The 23810-nt window shown below is 43.7% G+C and overlaps 1 protein-coding gene across 1 annotated transcript in view; it reads right to left on the minus strand.

Moving 5' to 3' along the window:
* The window catches only part of DSTYK (dual serine/threonine and tyrosine protein kinase), a 106366-nt gene that overhangs the window by 50815 nt on the left and 31741 nt on the right, over positions 1–23810 (minus strand). The window contains exons 2-6 of the mRNA XM_088479618.1: positions 18907–19295; positions 13642–14296; positions 5528–5763; positions 4879–4962; positions 2465–2641 (exon numbers count right to left, since the gene is read on the minus strand). Coding sequence (XP_088335744.1) covers positions 2465–2641; positions 4879–4962; positions 5528–5763; positions 13642–14296; positions 18907–19295 — 1541 coding nt within the window. The remainder of the gene's footprint in view (positions 1–2464; positions 2642–4878; positions 4963–5527; positions 5764–13641; positions 14297–18906; positions 19296–23810) is intronic.

Here is a 23810-nt window from a genome sequence, read left to right on the forward strand (position 1 = left end):
ACACTTACTGGGAGTTCAAGAAAAGGGAAGATTTGCTGATCGTGTGCTGGGAGATAAACAGCCAGTTATTCATAGAGTGAAATTATTAAATTATGAATATTTTGCAAGACACTCTTAAGGAGAGGAAGAAAACATTTAAATATGTACTTTTCCTCAAAATGAAAGAAGAAAATGTTGTACTCACCGTAAAAACTATTTCTTGTAATCCATCTAGGGAGCATTGATGATTCTGGTTTAGAGGACTAACACAAAGAGCTGATACTATATAGTTAGCCAATTTAAATATAAACTCTGCCCCTTTAACCCCTCCCACCTCCACCGGACCTCAGTCTTTAACTAACAAAGCTGCATAGAGAAAAGAAAAAAAAAATGCCTATCTAACAGGATAAGCCACAACAAAACAGGGAGAGAACACAGTGTCCCCAAATGGATTACATGGAATGGATTCTAAAATCTTTTCCTCTACCGTCTAATTTGTGGGGACCCTACTGACTATGGGACTTCCCAGAGCAAGCCAAAGTCAATTTAGATTGCAGGTCCTCTTCTTACAATCTGAGCCACAGAGCCCATCTAGCAGAAACCACCAAGGCGGACATCCGAGACTGAAGAGAGGTTCCATCAAGAAAAGCACCTCCAATATATACTGAGGAACCACAAATATGATCAACCAATGCAAGAATCTCTGTGGCGTCACAGTCTGCTTGCAGACAATGTCACTTGCTCTGTCCAGGCCTACCTAACCTTACTGATCAGGCAATAGCCAATATTGGTCAAAGACCAGCATCTGAGAAACAAAAAAAAAAAAAAAAGAAAGATTTTAATGAAGAATCAATCTTTCCATCAGTCTAGTCCATTAAGGTTGCTGTGGGATGTTGTAGGAGTGACAGCAGCTTTAGCCAACCTAGCAATGGGATCAACCCCTTACGGTGGTCCTCATCTGCAAAAGGAAATTTGGCTTGAAACTGACTGGGAACCCAAAAAAATGTATCATGCTTAAGCCTGGCTTTCCACAAAATATCCCAAAAAATGTTAAAAAGCAGCAAAGATTCAAATGTAAAAAGCAGATTGTAAAGTAAGAATGGCCTAACTCAATAGACTCCTTCTCCTGAATATTCATGATTTGGCGGACTGAACAAAAATTAAATCCTGCACGTCTATACTAGCAGTAGAGTTCCATAGAAGAGACCTTATAAAGGCACTTTTCTATGTTCCAAACCCATAGGGGTTCTCTTGAGGGACCAGTCAAATCCTTAAAGGGGAAAATCAGGGTTCAAGATGGGTACCAGGGAAGAGGCGCTTACTCTCGCTTGCTGATCCATAATTAGTCCATTCCAAAATCACGCCTCATTTGACGGGCTTAGAGATGGTTGATCCAGGACCTCAGTATTACAAATCATGCAGAGGGCACATGGCTCTGCGACCTTTCAATAATTTAAGTATAAAATAAGGAGGAAGACTCTTCTTTGCTCAAGGTTTTTCTCCCATGCCTGCTATAATGATATCAAACAAATCAAAGACAAAATGGAGATATCAGGGAATAATCACACAGTAGTAGATCTGCCGAAGTCCCTAAGGAGATACTGTATTTGGATAGTGCAGGAAACATCACAGATACTAAATCAGCTACAGCTATAAAACATGTAAACACAAGTAGTATACTAGGACTGCTCAAACAGGATACAGATATAAGAATACACTTAAGAGAAAACTATACCGAAGTGATCAATGAGAGAAAAAAAAAAAAAAAGGGAAGACGATGCAGATTAAGCCCTGGACAGCCATAGCCAAGCACAGAGTCCAATAATTAGCTGGAAAACAAAAGAAACACAAACTTGGACACCTTAAAACTAGTGAGCCTGATCTGCACCTCAACACTGGAGTACCGCTCTGGTGAAAACGCTGTTTGCGTTTCTCCTTCTCAGTGAAAAGACCACCAAGGAGGGCTGGGCAAGGAACTTTCTGCAATGCAAGACTGGGAGGACTGTCCGATACCCGGACACAGGGTCGGCACAGAGTAGCGCCCTAGAGCAGCCAGCGGTGCAGAGTTTGAGATCTCGGGCACTGTGGGAAGTGGCTTGGTGACCCTTCAAGCAGCCAATAACTTTACAGGATCGGTGGCTTCTATTGACCTCTAACTAAGGCCCTGCTCCAGGAGTGCACTGAGCCCTGTAAACAGAGACTGAGGTACACACTGCTAAAAAAAATAAAAGATAAAAACGTTAAAAACCTAAAAGCATGCATTCTCCAAGACACGAAAGAAGAGAGACTGAAGTCAAGTGAATGTTAGAGGGTTTAGAGGGGGGCAGAGCTTAGTTTCTAATGCTAACTATTTTGTGCCTGCTCCTTGTGCCAGCTCTTTAACCCAGAGTCAGCAATGTCCCCAGACCAGATGGTAGAGGAGGTAGTGTTTACCTGCGCTTTAAAACGATACTTTCAAGAATGTTTTCTGTATACGCAAACTTACCTGCTTGAGGGAAGCAGCGAATGCTTCATGTGAGCTCTTGAGACGCTTGCAGAATTGGCTGCAGATGCTCTTCGCAAGCTTGGACGCACTCAAGCTTTCAATAGCATCCTGGGCCACCTTCCGTTTCCACTCTGGGGTTATAGCAGGGGGACTTACCCAAGTAATGCGTTGTATGATCTATGAGCAAAAACATTTGATCGAATTTGAGCTAATCAAACAAGTGCAGCCCGATTAATTTGCTTTGCATATACAACATTTTTTTATTTAAAGCGTTATCTAAAGTGTCATACAAGCATATGAATGGAAACCATGCCTTAATGCTGGGTCCTGTGAAAACTAGTAACTGGGTCACCTTGGTGACTAGTCAGTCAATATACCCTGTCTAAAGTGGTGCCAAGTCAGCTTGTGCACCAATTCTAGGTCTCACTGTGCGTGTGGAAGCACTTGAGACAATCTAGAAGCCCAAATGAACACATACAATGTGCGGGATCGGTATGATTTACCGCTGGCCACATGGCAGCGGAAGCCCGGCAGTGAAGATCCCGACAGGTAAGTATATTTTCTTATTACTAACCTAACCTCCCACCCTAACCCTCCCTTAGGTGTGCCTAACCCTAACCCCCCCTTCCCCTAGCCTAACCCTAACCATCCCGGTGGGCTGCCTAACCCCAAGTCCGACCCGGGAGCCCCTAACCTAATCCCCCAAACCCCGCGGCTGTCCGTGCCCGGCTTACCTTCGATCGGTAAGCCGGGTGTCGGGCTCCCGGTGTAGGTCTAATGACAGGCGTCGGGATTTCAACGCCTGTCAGACACTTGCCGGGATTAGTCAGTCGGGAAGCCAGCAGTCGGGATTTCGTCCGTCGGCTTCCCAACTGCTACCCAAATGTCCTGAGGTTTGGAGATTCCATAGAAGTCATCAATTTACGGGTACAAAATCCAAGTTCTAGAACCCTGTTGCTGCTCACTTTGTCAATATTAGTCTTAGATAAATCAGGGTTAATTGGAGGAGCCTTGGAGTCAAATTCAATTAGTCACAAGTGAGCCATGATGTCACCTTGCATTATTTTTATTCATGATAAAAAGCATACTCTTAAACAGCTAATAAGTTACAAAAACAGTGATTAAAAAAAACAAACGATATGAAAAATAAAAATTGTGCAGGTTAAAAATGCCCAATTCAGCTGTTAATGCTCTCATCTCCAAGTAGGTGAAAAAAAAAAATTATTATTATTTATTTATTTTTATTTTTTTAAATAATTTCAGTCTAGAAATGTCTGACTATACTGCAAAACGCCAGGCAAACTCCCTGAGTAGGAAAAATGCATTTATTTTGATTTGTGATGAAAATAGTGGACTTTAAAATAACTGGTATTTTCCAGTCCCTTTACTTTTACAGCATTATATTGTCTTTAGGGGTTTTTTTTGTTTGTTTTGTTTTTTTAATAAAAGACAATTGTAGTATGTTTTTGAAGTGAATTTGGCATGTTTTGTTATCAAAAATAAATTTTTGTTATCCATACATGTAAAGAGCTGAATGTCTAACATTTGTTGGTAGATGTGTTTGTCTGTGCCTACATAGCAGCAATAGTCCTGCATAAGTAGCCTTTTTTGATAATGGATTGGCTGGATAACAAGTCTGTTCTTTTCAGCATAAAGAGCAGTTTGTTGAAGCCTGTCTCCACGCAACTCTCCAAGCCAAGTCTATAGGCAGAGTTATTAATGGCGTTTATCACTGAGTGGTCAGAAGTCTGCTTCAATTATCTTAAGGCTACAAATCAATGTATGGTTCCAAACCCAGTAATTTCATTACTCCCTGCTCAGTACCTCCAAATAAAAATATCACCTGGCTGAGATAGTTTATCAAATGATGAATAATCAAACCACACCGTATACGTGTGTATATTAAATTAGAGGCTATTAGAAGCCGGGCTAAGTAATTATATCACGTTTGCACTGAAAAATTTGCTCCGAACTGAATCGGCCCCTTAGTATGGACCAGCATATTGGATTAACACTTCCAAAATGAAATAGTAGAAGGCACACAGTACCTGGGACCCAGACTGAGGACAAGAGAATATCCCTCAATTGGCAAGACAACTAGCACTGCACAGTCATTCCTCTTATTTTTACTTTAGGCATCAAAGAATAGAGGACAAACTATGGTGACTTAGAAAAATTCCTTACCACTGGGCAGAGTTTTTAATATGTAGCTCAATCTAATGAAAGTCACATTGGTATAAAACTCAAATCCTGTATCAATCAGCAATATTTGACCATGTTTATTTACAGGTTCGGATGGGTCAGCAAAACTCTGGTCTGACTAGAATAAATTGTGTCGTCTCAGGGGTGCTCACGAGCTGCAAGCCATGCAGATGTGCATCTCTACATTATCCTGAACAAAGCATCCATCTCACCTGAACAATCTGCTCCCACACCATCCTTGTAACTGTGGATCCAGAATTAAAAGTCACCTCCACATGATATGCAGCATTCAATATCTGACAGAAGACAACAGTATCACATTAATGTACACATTGACAACCTATTGCTGAAATTAAAGGAAATAGAATACACAACCACCACAACCTTCCCCTTTACCCACTACCATGGGGCTTCCAAATTTGTATAATCCATGTTCAAAAACTTTTCTAGATAGTGATACTCTATAGCAGTAGTTCTCAAACTCTGTCCTCAGGACCCCACACAGGTCACATTTTGCAGGTCACCCAGCAGGTGCACAGGTGTATTCATTACTCACTGACACATTTTAAAGATCCACAGGTGGAGCTAATTACTTCACCTGCGATTCTGTGAGGAGACCTGTAAAACATGCACCGTGTGGGGTCCTGAGGACCGAGTTTGAGAACCTGTGCTCTATCGGCAGACCTTTTCATAAAGGTCGTGTGAAATGCAGACCAAATAGTGGTGAAGCAGCAGCTAATGCCCTATGTATCTAGGTCAAACGAAACCCAATCATTATGCGTACGGTTTGATCACAACTGTATACTGAACATGGACCTTGAAAACTGCCATTAACGCTAATGCAAGACGCTTGTTTCTCACCTGTTTCAGGTGGTTGCTGGTTATGTGTGAAGAGGACTCTCTCTGGGACATCTCTAGGCTGCGAAGACACCTCTCTAAGGTGCCCACAAAACTTTCCCGTAGATAGTCCACCGAACTGATGAGTTTGTTCACTACAGCTTGGTTGAGCCGTGATATGATCAGCTCCTTGATTTGAAAAATGCAGTTTTTTACTTCCTGTGCGCCAATAGGCTCTCCGTTCTGTGGGATGGAGATATCTGAACAAACAGTAAAAGAGCACTTCTATTAAAACAGGCGGAAATGTAAACCACTATTATTCAAATATTGTGCAAGGCTAATAGAGTTTGGGGTTTTATGGTATAAATGTAGCAATATCACCTACCCTGGAAATACAAACAAACAATCTGTGCAATGTGAACGGTTTTCCCATTCTTTGCTGGAAAGGTTGCAGCAATGATCCATTGGATCACATTCTGCACCAAAAATCAATTATAGGAGCCATAAACATGAAAGGGCCTTGAAAGCCACAGTTGTTCTTTCAGACCATTTTCTTCCTTTCAAAACATATGGGCTTTCCAGCTTGTAGTTAACGGTTACTGATACAGATTGTAAGGCTCACGATTTCCCTTTATAACAGTGGGAGACTAAAACTAGACCCACACTCAGACAATAATGTTCTTAAATCACTTGTGTGGAACCAAAACAATTATCCAGTTATAACTCAAAACGCATAGGAGGCGATGCAATTGTTTTTTTGCGCACAAACTCCCGTCTAAAATGGGAGATTGGGATAATGGTTTTTGACACCCATGCCTTGTCGCACCCATAGGCACTGGCATTAACCACGTAAAAAGGACATCTAAAGTCCTGGTTAGAGCACCCAAACCACAGACTTTCCCAACACAGGAAGCTGCAAGTAGAAATGTCGGTACCGACGGCTCTTTCGCCCGAACAGAGCAACAATTGAATTGCTCTGTCGGTAGCCCATTACTATCAGCCGCCGGCGAAAGACAATTGAATTCCCCCCATGGAGTGTTGATAAGGCAGAGTGGATCACCAGGTTGTCAGATGGCTGCATCAACCTTTCAGTGGTCAGCAACTAAACCTTGTATTATCAGATCTAGTTTCTTACCCACTGAACAAAATATTGGCTTCTGCATTGCCAGAATGGCCACAAATCTATTGATGAATTGAAAATAAAATCAAAAAGGATCTTTAAAAACATACCAATATTTCCTATGTATTAGACTACTTTATAATCACCAATAACCCCAAACAGCAACTATGAGGTTGTTTTAAACAGGTTTTGTCAAACCCATACATTGTAGCACTATTGAATATCCAATACTAATTCTGGATGACCATTTTCATTTTTAGCCTTATGGAGGTACACACGGTAAGACTTGGAGATGATCAGATAACGATAGTTATCTGATCGTCCTGCATGTGTTGGATGTTTGATATCGAACATCCAACACATGCATCAACCCCCCCCAACTACTATATTAAAACAGGCTAACTTGGTCGATATCAACCAGGTTGGCCTGCTTGCACGGGCGATATTGACCATCCGTGCATCAACCATCGTTTGAAGGGGCCAGAAACTGGTTGATTTGAACGATCACGATATATCGATATGGTTCAAATCGACCAGGGAAATCTGACTGTGTATGCACCATTAAGGTGGCCAATTGCTGTCTGCAATACATTAAGACAATTAGCAGTTTACCAAACAGGATTTTGGTACTTACCGATAAATCCCTTTCTCCGATTCCACAGGGGACACTGGAGTTCAAGACAGTGGGGTATAGACGGTGGTAGAGCAGAGCCTGGCACTTTAAATAATTCTGAAGTGTGACTGGCTCCTCCCCCTCTATGCCCCATCAGCCCCAGTTTTAAGAACTGAGCCCGAGAGGAGACGGTAAGGAGAAGACCACAGAACGGAACAATACCGACTGAAGGAGAACAGAGGAACCCACTGCAGGGAACACATGCAGTCACACAACTAGATAAGGACCCAACAAAACGGCAGGAACGCAGCGCTGGGCGGGCGTCCAGTGTCCCCTGTGGAATCGGAGAAAGGGATTTATCGGTAAGTACCAAAATCCTGTTTTCCCCTTCATCCACTAGGGGACACTGGAGTTCAAGACAGTGGGGACGTCCCAAAGCCAACCTCCCGGGTGGGAAGCGCGGAGAACTTGCCGACCTTTCGGCCAACCGAAACAGAGACAGCCCAAGACTGGAGGCATGTCGTAGAGCCAGGAGACAATCAGAGCTCCTTGCTGAACAGTCACAGACATTCCACAACTTACAGCGTAAATTCAATGGAATACGGCTAGAGAGTAGCCGCAGATGAGAAGCATCAGAACACCGTAAGCTCAGCCAAAAACAGACCAAGCAAGACCGCTGGGAGCAGAAAAACCCCAACTAGAATCCATAGAATGGCCGTAACATGAGAACAAAACTCGAGAAAACCGTACCAGCGACAACTACAGGAAGCTGCAACAGTCTCAGACAGCAGAATCCCAGCACTGCGGGACATCAATCATATAGATAAAAGTATAATACCACCAATATACAGAGACGGAGCTGAACCCGTCCACAGACTCCTAACCAAGCAAACAAGGAGGCAAGAGTCACGACCTAACAGTCGCCCTGAACCATTCTCGAGGTCCAACTACTAAAGGGTTGGTAACCAGTGTAAGGTTTAGACCATAGAAGTTGTCAACGAGTGGCGATCCCACTGGGCATGAGGCGGATACGAGAGGATTGAGACTACACTTCCTTCCAGTGGGTCAGACGGCAGTACCACCCCTCCTGTCAAACAGCAGACAACTTCCTACATGATGGTAGAGTGTAATCAGTACCAACTACTGGCCTGAACATAGTATGAAAACACCCAGGATACCCTTAGCAGAAAAAGAGCACGGATGCCACCTCCACCCAGGGAGAGTTACCAATATAGGGAAGTATCCCATCCGCAAGCCTAAAGCACTAGGACAACTATGAAGGTACCATTCAGGTACCTGTCAGTGTGCTGAATTTATCAACAGATACTGAACAGGAAACAAACCAGGCCCCCCTGTATGGAACATAGAGACTGTCACACTTTATAGTAAAAATGTGCATTAGCCCATAGATGCGCTTCAGTCCATAAACCCAACAGATTCCAGTAGAATAGGGTCACAAATCTCAATGTTACAACTATGCACCTACATACCAGGAAAGCTCTAAAGTGTACAGCCAACTGATTTAAAAGAACTGAAGGCTGCTAGGACAGCAGCTAGGGTGCGTAAGATAGAATAACAGCTATGTCAGGATGCATGAAAAGGAAGCATCTTCCGAGGCATTAGTGGGGTAAGCCCGCTTACCTGTGAGCGACCAGAAACCCTCTGGACGCTATGTAGAATGTCACTGACCTTATTCATCTCACAGCAACCCACCACGACAGGTACAGAGAGTAGCCTCAGTGGGCAAAGATCAATGCTCTACAGCACGGACTTCAGTCTGGAGATGCTGCAGAAGAAAATACTGTAGAAACTAGCAAATTGTTAGTGGAGACAAGAAGGCCGTACAACAGGATGCTATACCTGAGCCTGTTCCATTAGGGATATGTATCCATATAGAGATTACACATACCCCAAAAACGGTCTGCTAGTGTATCCTTACATTAACACTTATAATGGTGAAGTGTGTATTACGCCCACAATCTGATACAACTCAGGCCAGACCCTGCCTATATCGGCGGGTGGCCCTAGGCCTCATGTAAATTAACTAATAAGCCATGAGGATGGAATAGATCCTGGATTCTCTATGTACTGATAGGAAATGTACCCAAGGGACCATCAGATACCCATTTTATTGAGATATGCGACAAGACAATAATATAAAGTACCAGAATCGATACTGGGAAAGGTACCTGTACATAGACATAGAATGCGTTAATTATCCCAAGTAAGAAGAGATATATATATGTAGTGATAACGCCAGACAGGGCCAAAAACAGATTTCTCCAATTATTAGGAAAATTCATACAAGGAACGGGAATATATCAGTATATATACACATACACACACATAAACATAGCTGCATGAAAAGGCAAACTCTTTGAAAGGAAGAGTTAGTACCGACATAGTAAGTCAGTTGTCAAACTCCTGCACCAGGAGATCAGCACGCTACATACATATACACACATATATATATCCCGCAATAGGAGATCAGCATGCTATATCTATATATACACACACTGCATTCCTAGTGTCTTACAAGTTGGTTACTAAGTGCGCCCTAGAGTGTAGTTGTAATTAATAGGTCCCCCGAAGTGGACGCCGTAGATATAGACTGATGGAAACAGGACTATAACCCGAGGCGGGTGTAAGTACATATACATGTGTGGACATACAGGAAGGTCCCAGGACATGTATAGAGTCCATACTAGAAGCGATGCCGTAGGAGCCTGTGACTATCCTATGTAAGCTGCAGAACATGACTCTAGTCTATAGAGCCACCATATAATATGTATAACAGACAGCTTCTGGTAAACCCTGGCAGCTTTCCAGACGTGGAATAATATGTACCTTAATGATTGTGGAAGTATAGGCATACCTACACATATCCATAATTATATACATATACACACACACCACCCAATCCCTAGGGAGAGATGGTGTTAAGCGGAGTTATAGAACAAACTACCGGATCAGGAGAGTCCAGCCTCTCGTCGCAGCATCCTCTTTAAATATGCTAGGTATCAGACATAAAACTGAGAAGAACATATCCTACCCCTGCTTTAATGGTAAGGATAAGATGCAAAACACACACATACATATATATATTACACACACAAATCCCCACATGCCTACGCGTACCTACATACAAGATTAGTAGGTGACGATATAATTTGAAAAATATAACATGGGCAATAGTTAGAGCCATGGAAGGAACTGAGCCCCAGGTCTTAACGCCGGGTTTAGTTTAAAATACAAGTATATACATACATGTGGCTTACCTCCACGCAGGGAGACTGCTCATGTGCCGTGCGTGGCTGTCATTCTGCTACGGCGTTGGGGCAGGAAATGTTAGCAACGTACTATCCCAGACTGATTGCCATCCTGGGACCCTTCCGTTACCGGTGTACTCGCCTTATCAGGTGTGCCCTTCTGGCTCCAGATGATGGAAATCAAAAGATGACCTCAGTGATGCGAGACAGCAATGCCAACCACCACAACGGCCATATGTTACTACTTCGTGTTGTGTGTGCTGCCGAAGGGAATAAATAAGATATAAATCCATATAGATGCACAGATGCATACCTTCTAAGGTAAGCACCGAAGGCTGTTGAGATTTAACATATGTGCAGCCACATATGTGCCCTTCTTATGCATGAGAAGAGTACGGCTCATTGTTAAGGCGAGCCAATGTGAGGCATAAGCCTGAGGATGGGACGCACCCTTTTTGTAACCTTGAGTTAAAGATATGCAATAACCGTAATTTCTGGCAGCAGCCAGAACAGTGGCCCGACTATGCATACTATACACATTTAGGCAGAGTGATCTCTGGCAGCTATAGATGGAAGAAACACACTGCCTTATTCTGTTACACATCAAGCATATTTGCCCCAGATGTTCAATGTAATAAGCCTGCCGCACCTGGTATACCCAGGCGGTCTCCCATCCAAGTACTACCCAGGCCTGGCGCTGCTTAGCGTCCAAGATCAGACGAGATCGGGCGTGTGGCCGTAGGCGCTGATAGATATGTGGTGGGCAAAGTGGCGTGGACACAACCTCTATATTAGCCTGTGACATGTTCCTCCCTGTGCTTCATTTTTTTTTTTTTTTTTTTTTTAAATATAATATTAAACCAGTACACTACCCAGTTCCGTAGGGGAACTACCGACGTGCAATATAACAGAGATGAGGCAGAGCCAGAATCTATATAAAGACTGCAGGTTAAATTACAAACTCCACAGTTGTGCCGTTAAACCTAATAAGACCAGGTGCTGTAGGTTTAAGTAAAGAAAAAAACGGAAGAGGCCATATGCAAGCACAGGGAGAACATACAAACTCCAAACAGTTAGGGACGTACTGGGAATAAAACCCACAACCCTGTTAAGGGTTGCACCCCCCACAGAACTCCAGAGTGAGGATGCAGGAGATGCTGGCAATAAGCCCCGGCTCCTTTTAAGGCAGGTGCATATGCTGTTTAAGAATACTCGCTGGAGGTAATGGCGGCATCTGTGCACGCCAGCATGGACTAGACTCCGCCCCTTATCAATAAGCTGGCGGGGTGCAAACAATGGCTGGTATAGCAGGCATAATGCGAGTGGGGGAGCGGGAACGTAATAGCCAGCGCCGGTGCATCTTCATACAAGCACCGGCGCCGCAACCAGCAGCCGAGAGCGCTGTGAATAACAGCCTTGCTCTCCGGCGGCTGTGTGCAGAAGCCAGCGCTTCTACAAGCACCAGCGCGGCAGGGAACAGCCGCGCTGAGCAGCTCCCTAAGCCCCGCCATGCGGCCAATTGTAGCCAGCGCCGGTGCAATCTCCGGCGCCGCAACCAGCAGCCGAGGGCGCTGTGAATAACAGCATCGCTCTCCGGCGGCTGTGCTCCTCCCCCTGCAGAAGCCCAGTGCTTCTTCAAGCACCAGCGCGGCAGGGAACAGCCGCGCTGCTGCGCAATGTAGACTCCCTTATGGGAGTAGCGGGTCGCGGCAGGCTCCCTCCCCGTGGGGATATAGCAGAGGGAGGATTCGGCTCTCGTGAGAGCAGCAAACAGAGCGCTGTCAGGCTCTATAAAGTAAGACAGCGCTCATCGTGCAGGGATCAGGCATGCTGCTAGGCAGCAACATTACAGACTGTCTGAACAGTCTCCCTGTACATGTATCCGCGCTCTATGCGCGGTACCTCCGCCCCTTGTAACAACGCTAGCGGCGTTATAACAGGATTCCAGGAGGGGTTATACTACAGTATATACCACCTGAGCCTGGGAGGGGGCAGAGGGGCCGCAGATTAAACTCCGTTCCCCATAAGGGGAACAGAGCTATACTTACCACTGCTGGCATCAGGGCTGCGGCTAGGCATTCGGAAGCACGGACACAGCCTCTATATTAAGCTGTGGCGTGTCCTCCCTGAGCTACTGCCAGGGTGCCTGGGACTCCGACACACACTCTTTTTAGTGGAGGCGGGTCTCCTGATGCCTCCATGTAGCAGGCTGACAGACGCAGTACTCTGTCAGCCTGTCCTCAATGCTTTGTGAAAGCTAGAAATTAAAATAAAGTTGAAATAAAAGAAAAAATACTAAGTGTGGGCTGGAGCTCAGCCCTATGTGACCGGCTCTCTCGGGCACATTCTAAAAACTGGGGCTGATGGGGCATAGAGGGGGAGGAGCCAGTCACACTTCAGAATTATTTAAAGTGCCAGGCTCTGCTCTACCACCGTCTATACCCCACTGTCTTGAACTCCAGTGTCCCCTAGTGGATGAAGGAGAAACAGGTGTATTCAACTTCCAGCGCTCCAGCTGCTGTGAAATTGCACATTCCAGCATGCCCTGGCACATTTTTATATATTAGGGCATGCTAAAACTGTTGCAGGGAATGCTGGGATGTGTAGTTCAACAGCAGCTGCAGGGATGTTGAATACCCCTGCTATAACCACTAACTACAAGTAATATCTGCAGGTCAAAAATGTAGGGTGCTACTTCCCTGCCAGGAGGAAAAATATAAAGCCACCCCACTCACATATAAAAAGAAGCTGCAGTTTGAAGCTAAATTAATCAGAATTTGTGCATAGTAAGAGAGGGAAAAAAGTCAAGTTCGCAATATTACAATTATATACACTGTATTGGTCCCGCAGCAAGGAAGTATGTGGTCCAGAAGAGAGTTTATTGATAACATGGTACATATGTAATTTTGTCTCAACAGCTACCGCTCCAGGTAAATACAAAACAAATGCAATGTGTGAGACAAAATAACATGTGCTCTAACCTACAAACAGGTTTCCATTTCATCATTCTGGAGCAAGTTTGCTAATTAATTACAGTGTCTGGTTATTACAGGTCAACCCACGTTTCAGCTTTAGAGGTAATATCCTAAATAGCAGGTATTACAAATCCCATATACAGAAGACACTAAACAGCCACCTTTGAATTCCATGTTGGCTGCATCATCAAGGAGTTGCTCTCTCATGCTGTTAAGAGTTTCCACAATCATGTCCTTTAACTCTTCTTGTTTACGATCAGAAATCCGCATGAGAGATTCATAAAGCTCACTCTCCTTCTGGCGTGTGTACTCCAGCCTCTTAGGAGTAATTTGCAGATCTCGTCTCATGTCAAAGGCCTTATTAATGAAGATGTCTAAACATCGGCTGTGCACCATGTTAAGGACCATTGCTGCATCAACTAGGTGCATCTGCAGCACCTGCCGTGAGAAACTACCAAGTTGCCGCAGCTTCTCAAACTGTTCAACAAGCACATTGGGAGCTGGGCTGCCTGACCCTGCTGCCCCACAACTACATAAACCTCTTTTTAGGTATCCAAGTTCTGTCAGCTGCTCATGCAGTGCTGAGCACCCGCCATCTGAACCACTTATCAATTTGTCTTTAGGAGTGGTTTTAATAAAGAACACAGGGAGTGTGTACTTGGTCTTGATATCTGTAAGCTCCTCCTCATCTTGAGCGTTTAGAAGATGCCCACTAATTGCATAGACAACTACTGACTGCACATGGTCAACATAATCTTCCAGAGTAGTAGTTGCAGGTTGAGAGCCACGACATGGAGAAACCACAATGTCAACATCCTATGGGATTACAAAAGATAGAACACAAATTTATTGATTAAAAATCATAATGCATCCATAATTAGTGTGAGTTATAAAATAAAAACCCAATTAGCTTTCAAATGTGTGAGCAGATTTATTATTCGAAAAGAAGTCTGATGGTAAATGACAGGTCTATCTATATCTATGCATAAACATACACAAGCATGTATTCATCCATTAAGTAACTACTGCACAACACATACACAATCATAAAACTGTGGTGTCTTGGCTAACAAAGTATTTTTTGTCTTTGGATGGACTATACAAAATACATAAGTAGACAAACACTCTGCATATTCAATTTGATGTTTCTTGTCCTTGAGAAATGTTGGAATGAAACCTAACCTCCCCCCAAGTGCCTAACCCTAACCCCCTTTTCCCCGCTACCTAAACCTAAGTCCCCCGGGGGGTGCCTACCCTAACCTCCCCCCCGGGGGTGCCTAACCCCCCCCCCCCCTTCCCCTAGCCTAACCCTCCCAGGGGGTGCCTAACCCTAAGTCCTTCGATCGGGATGCCGGGCGCCTGTCTCCCGGCGTCGGGTAAATGACAGGTGTCTAGATATAAACGCCGGTCATTTATCCCACGCTGGGATAAAGCAGCCGGGAAGCCGGCTGTCTGTATTAAGGCAGCAGACTTCCCGACTGCATACCATTCAGACACTATGATAAAAATACAATTTGTCATTTTCTGTGTCTAATGCTTATTAATGTTGTTCCATTTGTCTATTGTAGACCTCAGAGTAGTTTACTTGCCTGTTATCTCTGATCCAAACAAAATTTCCTTTATAAAAAAAATATATATATATATATATATATATATATATATATACACACACACACACACAATATATCACTATAGATGCTAAAATGGCAAGAGGAGATATAATGTTATCGGTTGATATGTCAGCCAGTGTGTACCCAGCATTATAGTATTTAGGCAATTAGCCCTATAATTAAACCAACTTGGTACAACAGCATTAATTGTTCAAATTCTATTGGAGGTAATTGGATACTTGTTTCACAAATATCCTATCGTGATGGCCACAGTATAGAGGTTAAGTACATGAGACAACTGCTGAGCATACGCAAGCTTGAAAAAGCCATCTTATGTATAGATGTATATCTTACACGTTGAAGATACAGATGCCTCCTGTGTTTTTATGTAAAATCGCTGCATTCTAGTGCCAGGACTCTTTTCTATATTCATTCTGCTTGAATGCTTGGAGTAGATTGCCGGAGACACGTGTGCCGACTGCTTTGTGATCTGCTGCTGTGATTTGATGTCAAGTGGCTCGCCGCTCTGATCTAACCACTTGCGGTAACATTTAAACACCGGGGCTTTTAGGATTCATCGCTGTAGATTCAGTGCAGTGGTATAAAGGCCCCCCTGCATTGCAGATTCATCCCTGCGGCTTCACCCTGCCAGACAGCGCTTTAACACTGGAGCCTTTATCTATCATGGGATGTGGCTGGAAACGGAGGACTTGCGGATAGTAAATATTACCAAAAGGAGGCCCTGCTTTATGGTTAATATTTGCATCATCATCCATACGGTGGCCAGCATGATTGGATACACTTGTTTAACAAATCTTCTATTACCACCAACAGAATTTGAACGATTCACGCTGTTGTACGGAGGAATATTAATTATAGGGCCATTTGCCTAAATATGGTCTTTTTTCCCCTCATTGAAAGATGTTATATTGTGTGCATCTTCATCAACATTATATCTCCTCTATCATTGTTTTAAGTTCTGATAAATGATTATATAGTTAATATTTATTTATATTTACACCTGGGAGCAATTTAATTTTTTATTGTTCATATTTGGAAAAAATATTATGTTTTTTTAATGGATATATTGTCTTGTGGGATGTTCTAAGTGCCACAACACATTTATTGTTCTATAACTTCACTGTGAGGATTGGCATTTCTCGCTGCTGGAATATTTTTCTATATTAAAGGAGGTATTCCGTGTATTTTTTTTTGTATTTTTACTAGAATGCATTATTGGGTTGCTTTATTCAAGGATTCAATCCCATTGCCACATATGAGTGAAAAATCAGGATCCAGCACAATTCCTTTGCATGTTTTGCTACATTCCTGAGCCTGGTCTACATCTGCATTTCTACAACTTAATTGTTAAGCCTTTTCCAATAAGCAATTGGTCTTTTTGTTCAAGCAGTTAAAAATGTGCAGTTGTCTACAAAAAGGGAGGTGCTATATTCTTAATTCAAAAGTATTAAACGCAGACCCTGCATTGAGGGAAAAAAGCAAAAACACTTAAAACATTTTTTTAAAAGCATAAAACGTGGCACTTCTGGGTATAGCGCATATGCAGTATGGTTTAATTATGGAATTAAGCCCAACTGGAATGTTTGCACTAACCCAATTCCCTGTAAATACAATATGTAACAAGCGATTGTTGCTTCCTTTTGGGAAGTTAAATGGTGCAATGTTCTGTGCTGGGGGAAGGGTGCGGCTTGCATGAGAGCCAGAGCTGGGACAGATGAGTCAGACTCAGGACCGTTTATACAAAGGAGGAAGCCAGGACTGATCGAAGGGAACTTACAAAACAAAAAAAGGATCCTTATTAAATGCATGAATCTGAAAACTCAGATGCAAAAAACAGACATGTCTTTAGCTTTCTGGATCAACAAAAAACAAAATATTAAAGAGACAGCCATACCAAACTGAACATGATTGCAAGTCAACTGGTAGTCCTGTGTCCAATATTTATAAGGAAAGAGGTTTTGGTAACTATTTGGGTGCAAAGTTACCAGCAAAAGAGAAAAAAGTGCATCGCAAAGGACTCCTCCACTAAAAAAAGGGGATATTTGACTTTTCCACAGGTTGACAAACTCGGATTTCTAAACTGTAAGAGTTGACACCTTGTCTTAGGTCTGCTAAATCAACCCATTACAGAATACCTACATTAAATATTAGGTGGGCAGAAAACAAGATAACATGGCATAAAATAACACATTATATTTTTCAGGAATTCACTATATAGCGAGAACAGAGACTCTCTCCATCTACACATCAGACGTTGCAAATACTACAGTCAGGCATAGTTCTCAGGCAAAGAGCAGAACGCATCCTGTATGATTTATACCCCATAACAGACATACAACATGAGACATGCTTTTCCCAGTTCTAAAATAAAAGTTGGACCTATCCAGACTTGCTCTCATCCTACGAACGTTTATTTTCACAGACATGATAAACTGTTGCTTTAAATACACAATTTTATGGGAATAAATTCAGTCCTGTGGGACCAAAACTGTAAAAAGGGAGGAGTTACTGTAGTACAGGAAGCTGCAAGCAGAAAGTGCAGTTCCCTTTGCTGCACAAGGGCAAAGGAGCTGCTCTGTTTAACATTAATATAATTCAGGCTTGTCGACAATCTGGCTGCCTTTTCCGGGAGGAGGCAGGCAACAAGCTCGGCACAAAAGGTGGGTGGCAAGGGGGTCACGTGACAATATTTTGAGGGCGGGATAGGGGAGTGGCCACACGATCACGTCATCTCATCCCTGCCCCCCTACACAATGCGAAGATTACTGGCATTGAGCAGCTGGGGCCACGATGGTGCGATTCAGCGCAAAAGGCATCATCAGCTCCCCCGAATCAGCCACTTAATCAAGGTGGGAGTGGACACCGGAGGGAGTGGGCAAGTATGACAAAATTGGGTCAATCCAATTAGCCACAAATGTATTGTATTACGGCTGCGAGTCAGCAGCTGTACTTTATTTTCGACTGAAATTTTTTTTAAAAGCTGCGAGCAAAAATGAGCAAATTCAGGCTGAGAGTGGGCCACGAGATGAAGTACAGTTGCAGCGTTTTAACACCATGGATACAGTAACTCCCACACTTCTCAGCTAATTGAATTAACCCCTTAAACTTGAAATGTACAGGAGTTTTTCAATAATATAGGTGATAAAAGTTTTAAAATTGTTATATTTTCTGTTATACCAAATGCACAGAGGTACTGTCTTACAAAGATAAAACAAGTAAGTTAAGAGACGTTTAATAATATACTTTGTTTTATTTTGTAATCAATATCTCAGTTAAAAATATATTTGTTTATTTTCTCTTGATTAACATTTGTATCCAATAATCTTATCTTGTTCAACAGAGAACAGCCGTTCTGTGATAAAAAACAAACACACTAATAAGCCAATAGCAGAGGTTTGAGTGTTATTGTGCGATCTATGGAAGATATAATTTATTCCTATATCAGCAAAAATGTTCAAAAGTAAGTCACAGCTAGAACATAAGCACACATTCCTCCCTTACTGTAACTAGCATAAGGGCCCATACACACACACACACACACACACGTGTTAATTCCATTTTTACTTCTATGTACAGAAATCCTATGCACAATCTTTCCAAAGTCACATGGGCAAGCAGGACACATTCTACTTTCCCCATCTCTGCTCAGTCATCCAGCTGTGTACACTGTACCTGTATAGCTCCATACATACATTGTTCTGTAAGGGAGTGCCCGATTCCCCTGCACTCAGCTGACACATATGGAATGAAGAAGTTATATAAATTAATGTCTACACACACCCCCAAAACCATTACCTGGAGAAACTGGTGAGGCAGAGTTACCTCTAGCTCTGCCAACCTATGTGCAGGGTCTTCCTCGTCCTCCGGTACTTCTAGATCCTCCTCAGGAATGGTATCCCATTTGCCTTGATGGGCAGCCAGTTGATGAACCAATTCATATTGTTCTGGCAATGCCAAGCTCACCAATGTCTGTTTTCCATACCTAAAACGAATGCGCCTCCTCTTACAAGTCTCTGGGTCACAGTCCTCACCAACTGGCAGAAGCTGATCACCTAATAGAGCATTAACCACTCTACATCGGGCACTGCAGTTTTGTCCCAGGACAAATATACATGGGCGGCAGCGCACAGTTAGCTTCAAGTAATCTTCCTCTTGCCTTGGAAATGTGATGCAATGCAGCTGGCCTGAGAGAGAGAGATACAAACAAGAGTAAAGATTAGCATGGACCAAGCAGAGAATAAAATAAGAGTTATGGTAGACTTACCTTGTTAACGCTTTTTCTTCAAGGTCCACAGGGTGCACAGGAACTACCTTTGGATATGTGGTTGGAGTGATTCAGGCACCAAACAGTCAAAAAAGTTTTCAGCTCCCAGAATACCATGGTCCTCCTCCACATATACCCCACCCCCAGCCACAGGCATTCAGTTTGTAAACAAGCCCAAGGTAGGAGAAGGAAAGTGGGGAAGGAAGTACAATTTACACTAGAAACACTCACAAAGATGAGGGAATCACTGACAAGAAGAAACAGATCTTAACTGAAGCCAGGTGCATCAATGTGGGGTGGGTGCCCTGTGGAGCTAGAAGAAAAAGCTAAAAAGGCAAGTACCATAAATCTTATTTTCTTCTTCAGATTCCATGGGGTACACAGGAACTACCTTGGGAATGTCCTAAAGCAGTTCCCTTAAGGGTGGGGACGCTCCTGAGCAGAGAGGAGAATCCACCGCCCAAAGGAAGCATCCTGATTTTTGTTAAGGCAGAGAACTGACTGAAATGCGTTCGAAAAGAAAGGGGGAATCCGCAGACCGACCAGACCAGGAGAAGACTGTGTTGTCCATCTGAAGTCGAGTTTTCCTTGTGGAAATTAGAACATCTATATGCACCATTTTTACCTGTTTCTGGTAGGAAGCCACCCTCATCAATGTTGTTTGGATGCATCAGATGTGAACGTCTGATTTTACGTTCATACAGATCTTGTTATTTGGATCTTGAATTATTCAATTCTTCTAATTCTTATCACATTTGAGTTTTTTCTTATTATACTCATAGGCCCGTATTCAATTAGAAGCAAAAAGCTGAGATCCGCAAAAAAGTAAATCGCCGATTGCGACTTTGCCAGGCGGAAACTTTGCTTTTCCTTGATGGCGAAAGGACTGAAACGAAGGCTGCCTATACTTCGAGGTAGCTGTTGATGGAAAACTGGCAGATTTTGAGGCTGCCACTATCTTATCCAATTCTGGTTTAAACAGTCAATTTTCAGCAAAAGGCAGGGGATTCAAGAGCTTTCTTGGTTCCCGCATCCGTCTTCCAGGATCTTAACCAAAAAGGCTCTACGAACAGCCACTAAAGTTGCTGATTCCCTAGAAGCCAGCAGTCCTGTGTCTATAGCTGCTTCTCCCACATAAGATGCAGCTTCTCGTAAATTGGAAAGATAAGTCAGTTGTTCTCTGATAGCATCTGGTATAATGTTTCCAGTGCCGCCGTCCATTCTTCTATGGCCTTGGATACCCAAGGCTGCGGCCATAGCCGGCTGGCTAACCGTTCCAGAAAATGAAAAAAAAACTATTTAAGACATGTTTCAAGTTTTCTATCTGTGGCATCCTTAAGGAAGGATGCAGACGGTATAGGTAATGTATAGCTCTTGACTAATTGTGCCCCATGAGCATCCACAGTAGGAGGGACTTCCCACTTAGCACATTGACCAAAAGAGAATGGGTATAAAGATGCTAATCTCTTTGTAGCATGGAACAGTTTATCCGGAGTACTCAATGCTTCAGACAGAAGATCAGTCAGCTGCTCAGACTGAGGAAAGGGATCCTTTACCATCTTCTGATGTCTAAACAGTGGAGCTTAAGATTTAGGCAGAACCTCCTCGTCCTCTATATTAAGGACGGATCTAACCACTCTCACTAGAGAGGTGACATCCACAGAGGAATGCTGGTCTTCCTCACCTGAGAGACTCAGAAGAGGAACCATGTGCATCATCAAAATCATCTGATGATGCATCAGAATCCAAAGGCTGAGCAGGATGACCTCTTACACCCATGAACCTTAGTGGCAACCGGTCTATTCGCTTGCACCATTTGCTGAAGAGCGGTAGTCGGTTGAACCATACTCTGACTTGAGAGAGCATAGGCATCCATCCAGGAAGGATGCATGAGGGGTGGTATATACAAAGCAGGTTGCAATTGCTTTGGGTACCCAATAGTGGAAGGCAGTACAGGAGCTGCCATACGGTATACTAATTGCATCATAACCCGAGACAAAGAGGACACCCAGGGTGGCTCTTATACTGGAATGGATAGGTGGCTCTTTAGAAACAGACAGCAAAAAACCATCCTGAATGAAATCCTGAGATGACAAGCCCGCCAAACAGGATTTACATGAAACCAGCACAGGGGCCTTAACCTCCTGTTTCCCTTTTGACATATCAAATCTAAAGGTAACAATGCAATGTAATTGTTAGTCTGTGTTTGTTGTGGACCCGGGGTTGAAACAGAAGTAAACACCTGAACAGGTTTAAACTGAAAAGTAAGTAGTTTAATGTGGTTTTTGGTAGAAATGATCAATTAGATAACTAAAGTCCATTAATAACAAACTATTCCCACTCACTACAGTTTCCTCCTGCTACAGTTATTAAACAAAATGTCCAGCATGGTGGCAGAGACGAATAAGGTGAATCCAGATAGGCTGTAAAGGTGAAATGGAAATCCGGGTATGCAGAGTAATGGCTTGAGAGGGATATCCGGAAATGCTTTGATATTGGCTGTACAGGAATGGGTCAACTGAGGAGACAGGTTCAGGCAGGAGTGGGTCTGGTGGAAGGTGCAGGGTGATCTCTAGCAGAGTGCAAGGCAAGGCAGAGCGGTGCAGGTTGCAGGGAGCTGAAGGCAGACAAGGAGCTAGGACAAGCACTGGAACACAGGTCTCAGGTACAGGAGCACAGGAACTCTCTCAAGCTGCCGCTGTGAAACACGTTGCACTGGCAACTACAGGGCACTCCAAACACCCTTAAGTACCCAGCAACAGAACGTGATAGGCCAGAGAGAGCAGGTGACCCTCAGACGATTGGCCTGATATGTCACATGGCCACAGACAACATGGTGGCACCCAGACAGCCGTGACGCCACTAGTCTTACCCCTGTTAGGACGGCCCAACGCTGGCAGACCTCTGAGTACATGCAATGCCAGCTCCCCTGCCAGAAGGACCACGCCACAGCGAACTCACCGGTATGGACCGCAAACCTCCATGCCGCGAAACCTGGGTCATGACAGTAATGTGACAGCCTTCACAAATAACTAGTAAATGTTAAGTACAATGGAAAACCCCCACCCTTAACAGAGAGATGAGGAGAAAAAAAAAAAAAGTGATCGTTATAACCGACAGTCAGAAATAAAAGGCAGTATCAACACAGCAGCTAGCAAAAGTCACATACAATGCATATGCAATTTATTTGCGATGGGTTCCAGAATCAACTGCCCAAATAACGAGGCTTGGTAGGATATAATAGAACACCACAGTATATATCTGACCCAGGGGAGAGGTATATAGGGAGACTCCTGAGACCAAATCGCTTCAGCAGAGCACAGATAGTGGACTGAGCGTCTCATATGCATAAGGAGGGTAGGAGGAGCAACCCAGACGCGGGAAAACCCTTCGATGGATCTGCGTCCGGGTCAGGGGAGGAGCTGCCAGGGGAGAGCCCACCTTTCCTAAGCTGCATCAACCGGCCGGGTCCGCTTGCCTCATGGCATCAGATGTGTCCACTGCTGATCCCCAGCGCCAGACAATAGCACCCTGGTGGTCTAGTAGGGGATCGGACGGCCTCGGCCCTCACTGCAGTGGCTTCCGGTGCATCTCCAGCGCCGGAAGCAAGGACTGCCACACGCGATTCCCGTAAGCAAGGATTCACCTCGTCTCCATGCGTCCGGTTGCAGTCCGGGCCTCCAGTGTTGCCGCTAGCAAGCTCTGCTGTGACCCGCTGAAATCACAAGAGACGTTACTGTTGTTGTGGCACCGGGGGAGGTAGACAGTCACCATGCACGCGTCTTAAGACACTCAGCACTGTTAACTCTATAAAAAAGAGCTATATATAAAAAAAAAAAAAAACACATAAAATTAAAGCATGGGACTGCTTGAGCAGTCCCCCTGTTATAAAGGTGCATCTGAACCCTGCCGCACCAAACAAAAACCTGAATGCCTGTGGCTGGGGGCAGGGTATATGTGGAGGAAGACCAGGGCATTCTGGGAGCTGAAAGCTTTTTTTGACAGTTTGGTGCCTGGATCACTAGAACCACATACCCCAAGGTAGTTCCTGTGGACCCCATGGAACCTGAAGAAGAAAGTCACATTTAACAGTATTAAGAGTGGCGTGAAAACAAGTTATTTACCAGAAATGGCTATATCCAGCTGCTTCTCGGCAGACTGGAGCTGAAAAATTAAAGCGGCGCTCACATTCAGTGTCTATCCCGGTATGCTATACACTGAATGAGTGTGTCGCTTTAAAATTAGCTCCAAGCCATTTGCTTCGTAAATATAGCCCATATAGCCCATGTGCCAGGCTAAATTAAAAAAATATAATAATAATTAAACACAACAGCCATGATAGGGGTAAGGTTTCTGGATCCACCCAAAAGCATACTATTATATGGAAATAAACTTGCATACTGTATGTTGCACACAATGGGGCTCGCATGTACAG

This window comes from Taudactylus pleione, unplaced genomic scaffold (assembly GCF_031769625.1).
Source record: "Taudactylus pleione unplaced genomic scaffold, aTauple2 ptg000242l, whole genome shotgun sequence".
In the NCBI taxonomy this organism is placed as follows: Eukaryota; Metazoa; Chordata; class Amphibia; order Anura; family Myobatrachidae; genus Taudactylus; species Taudactylus pleione.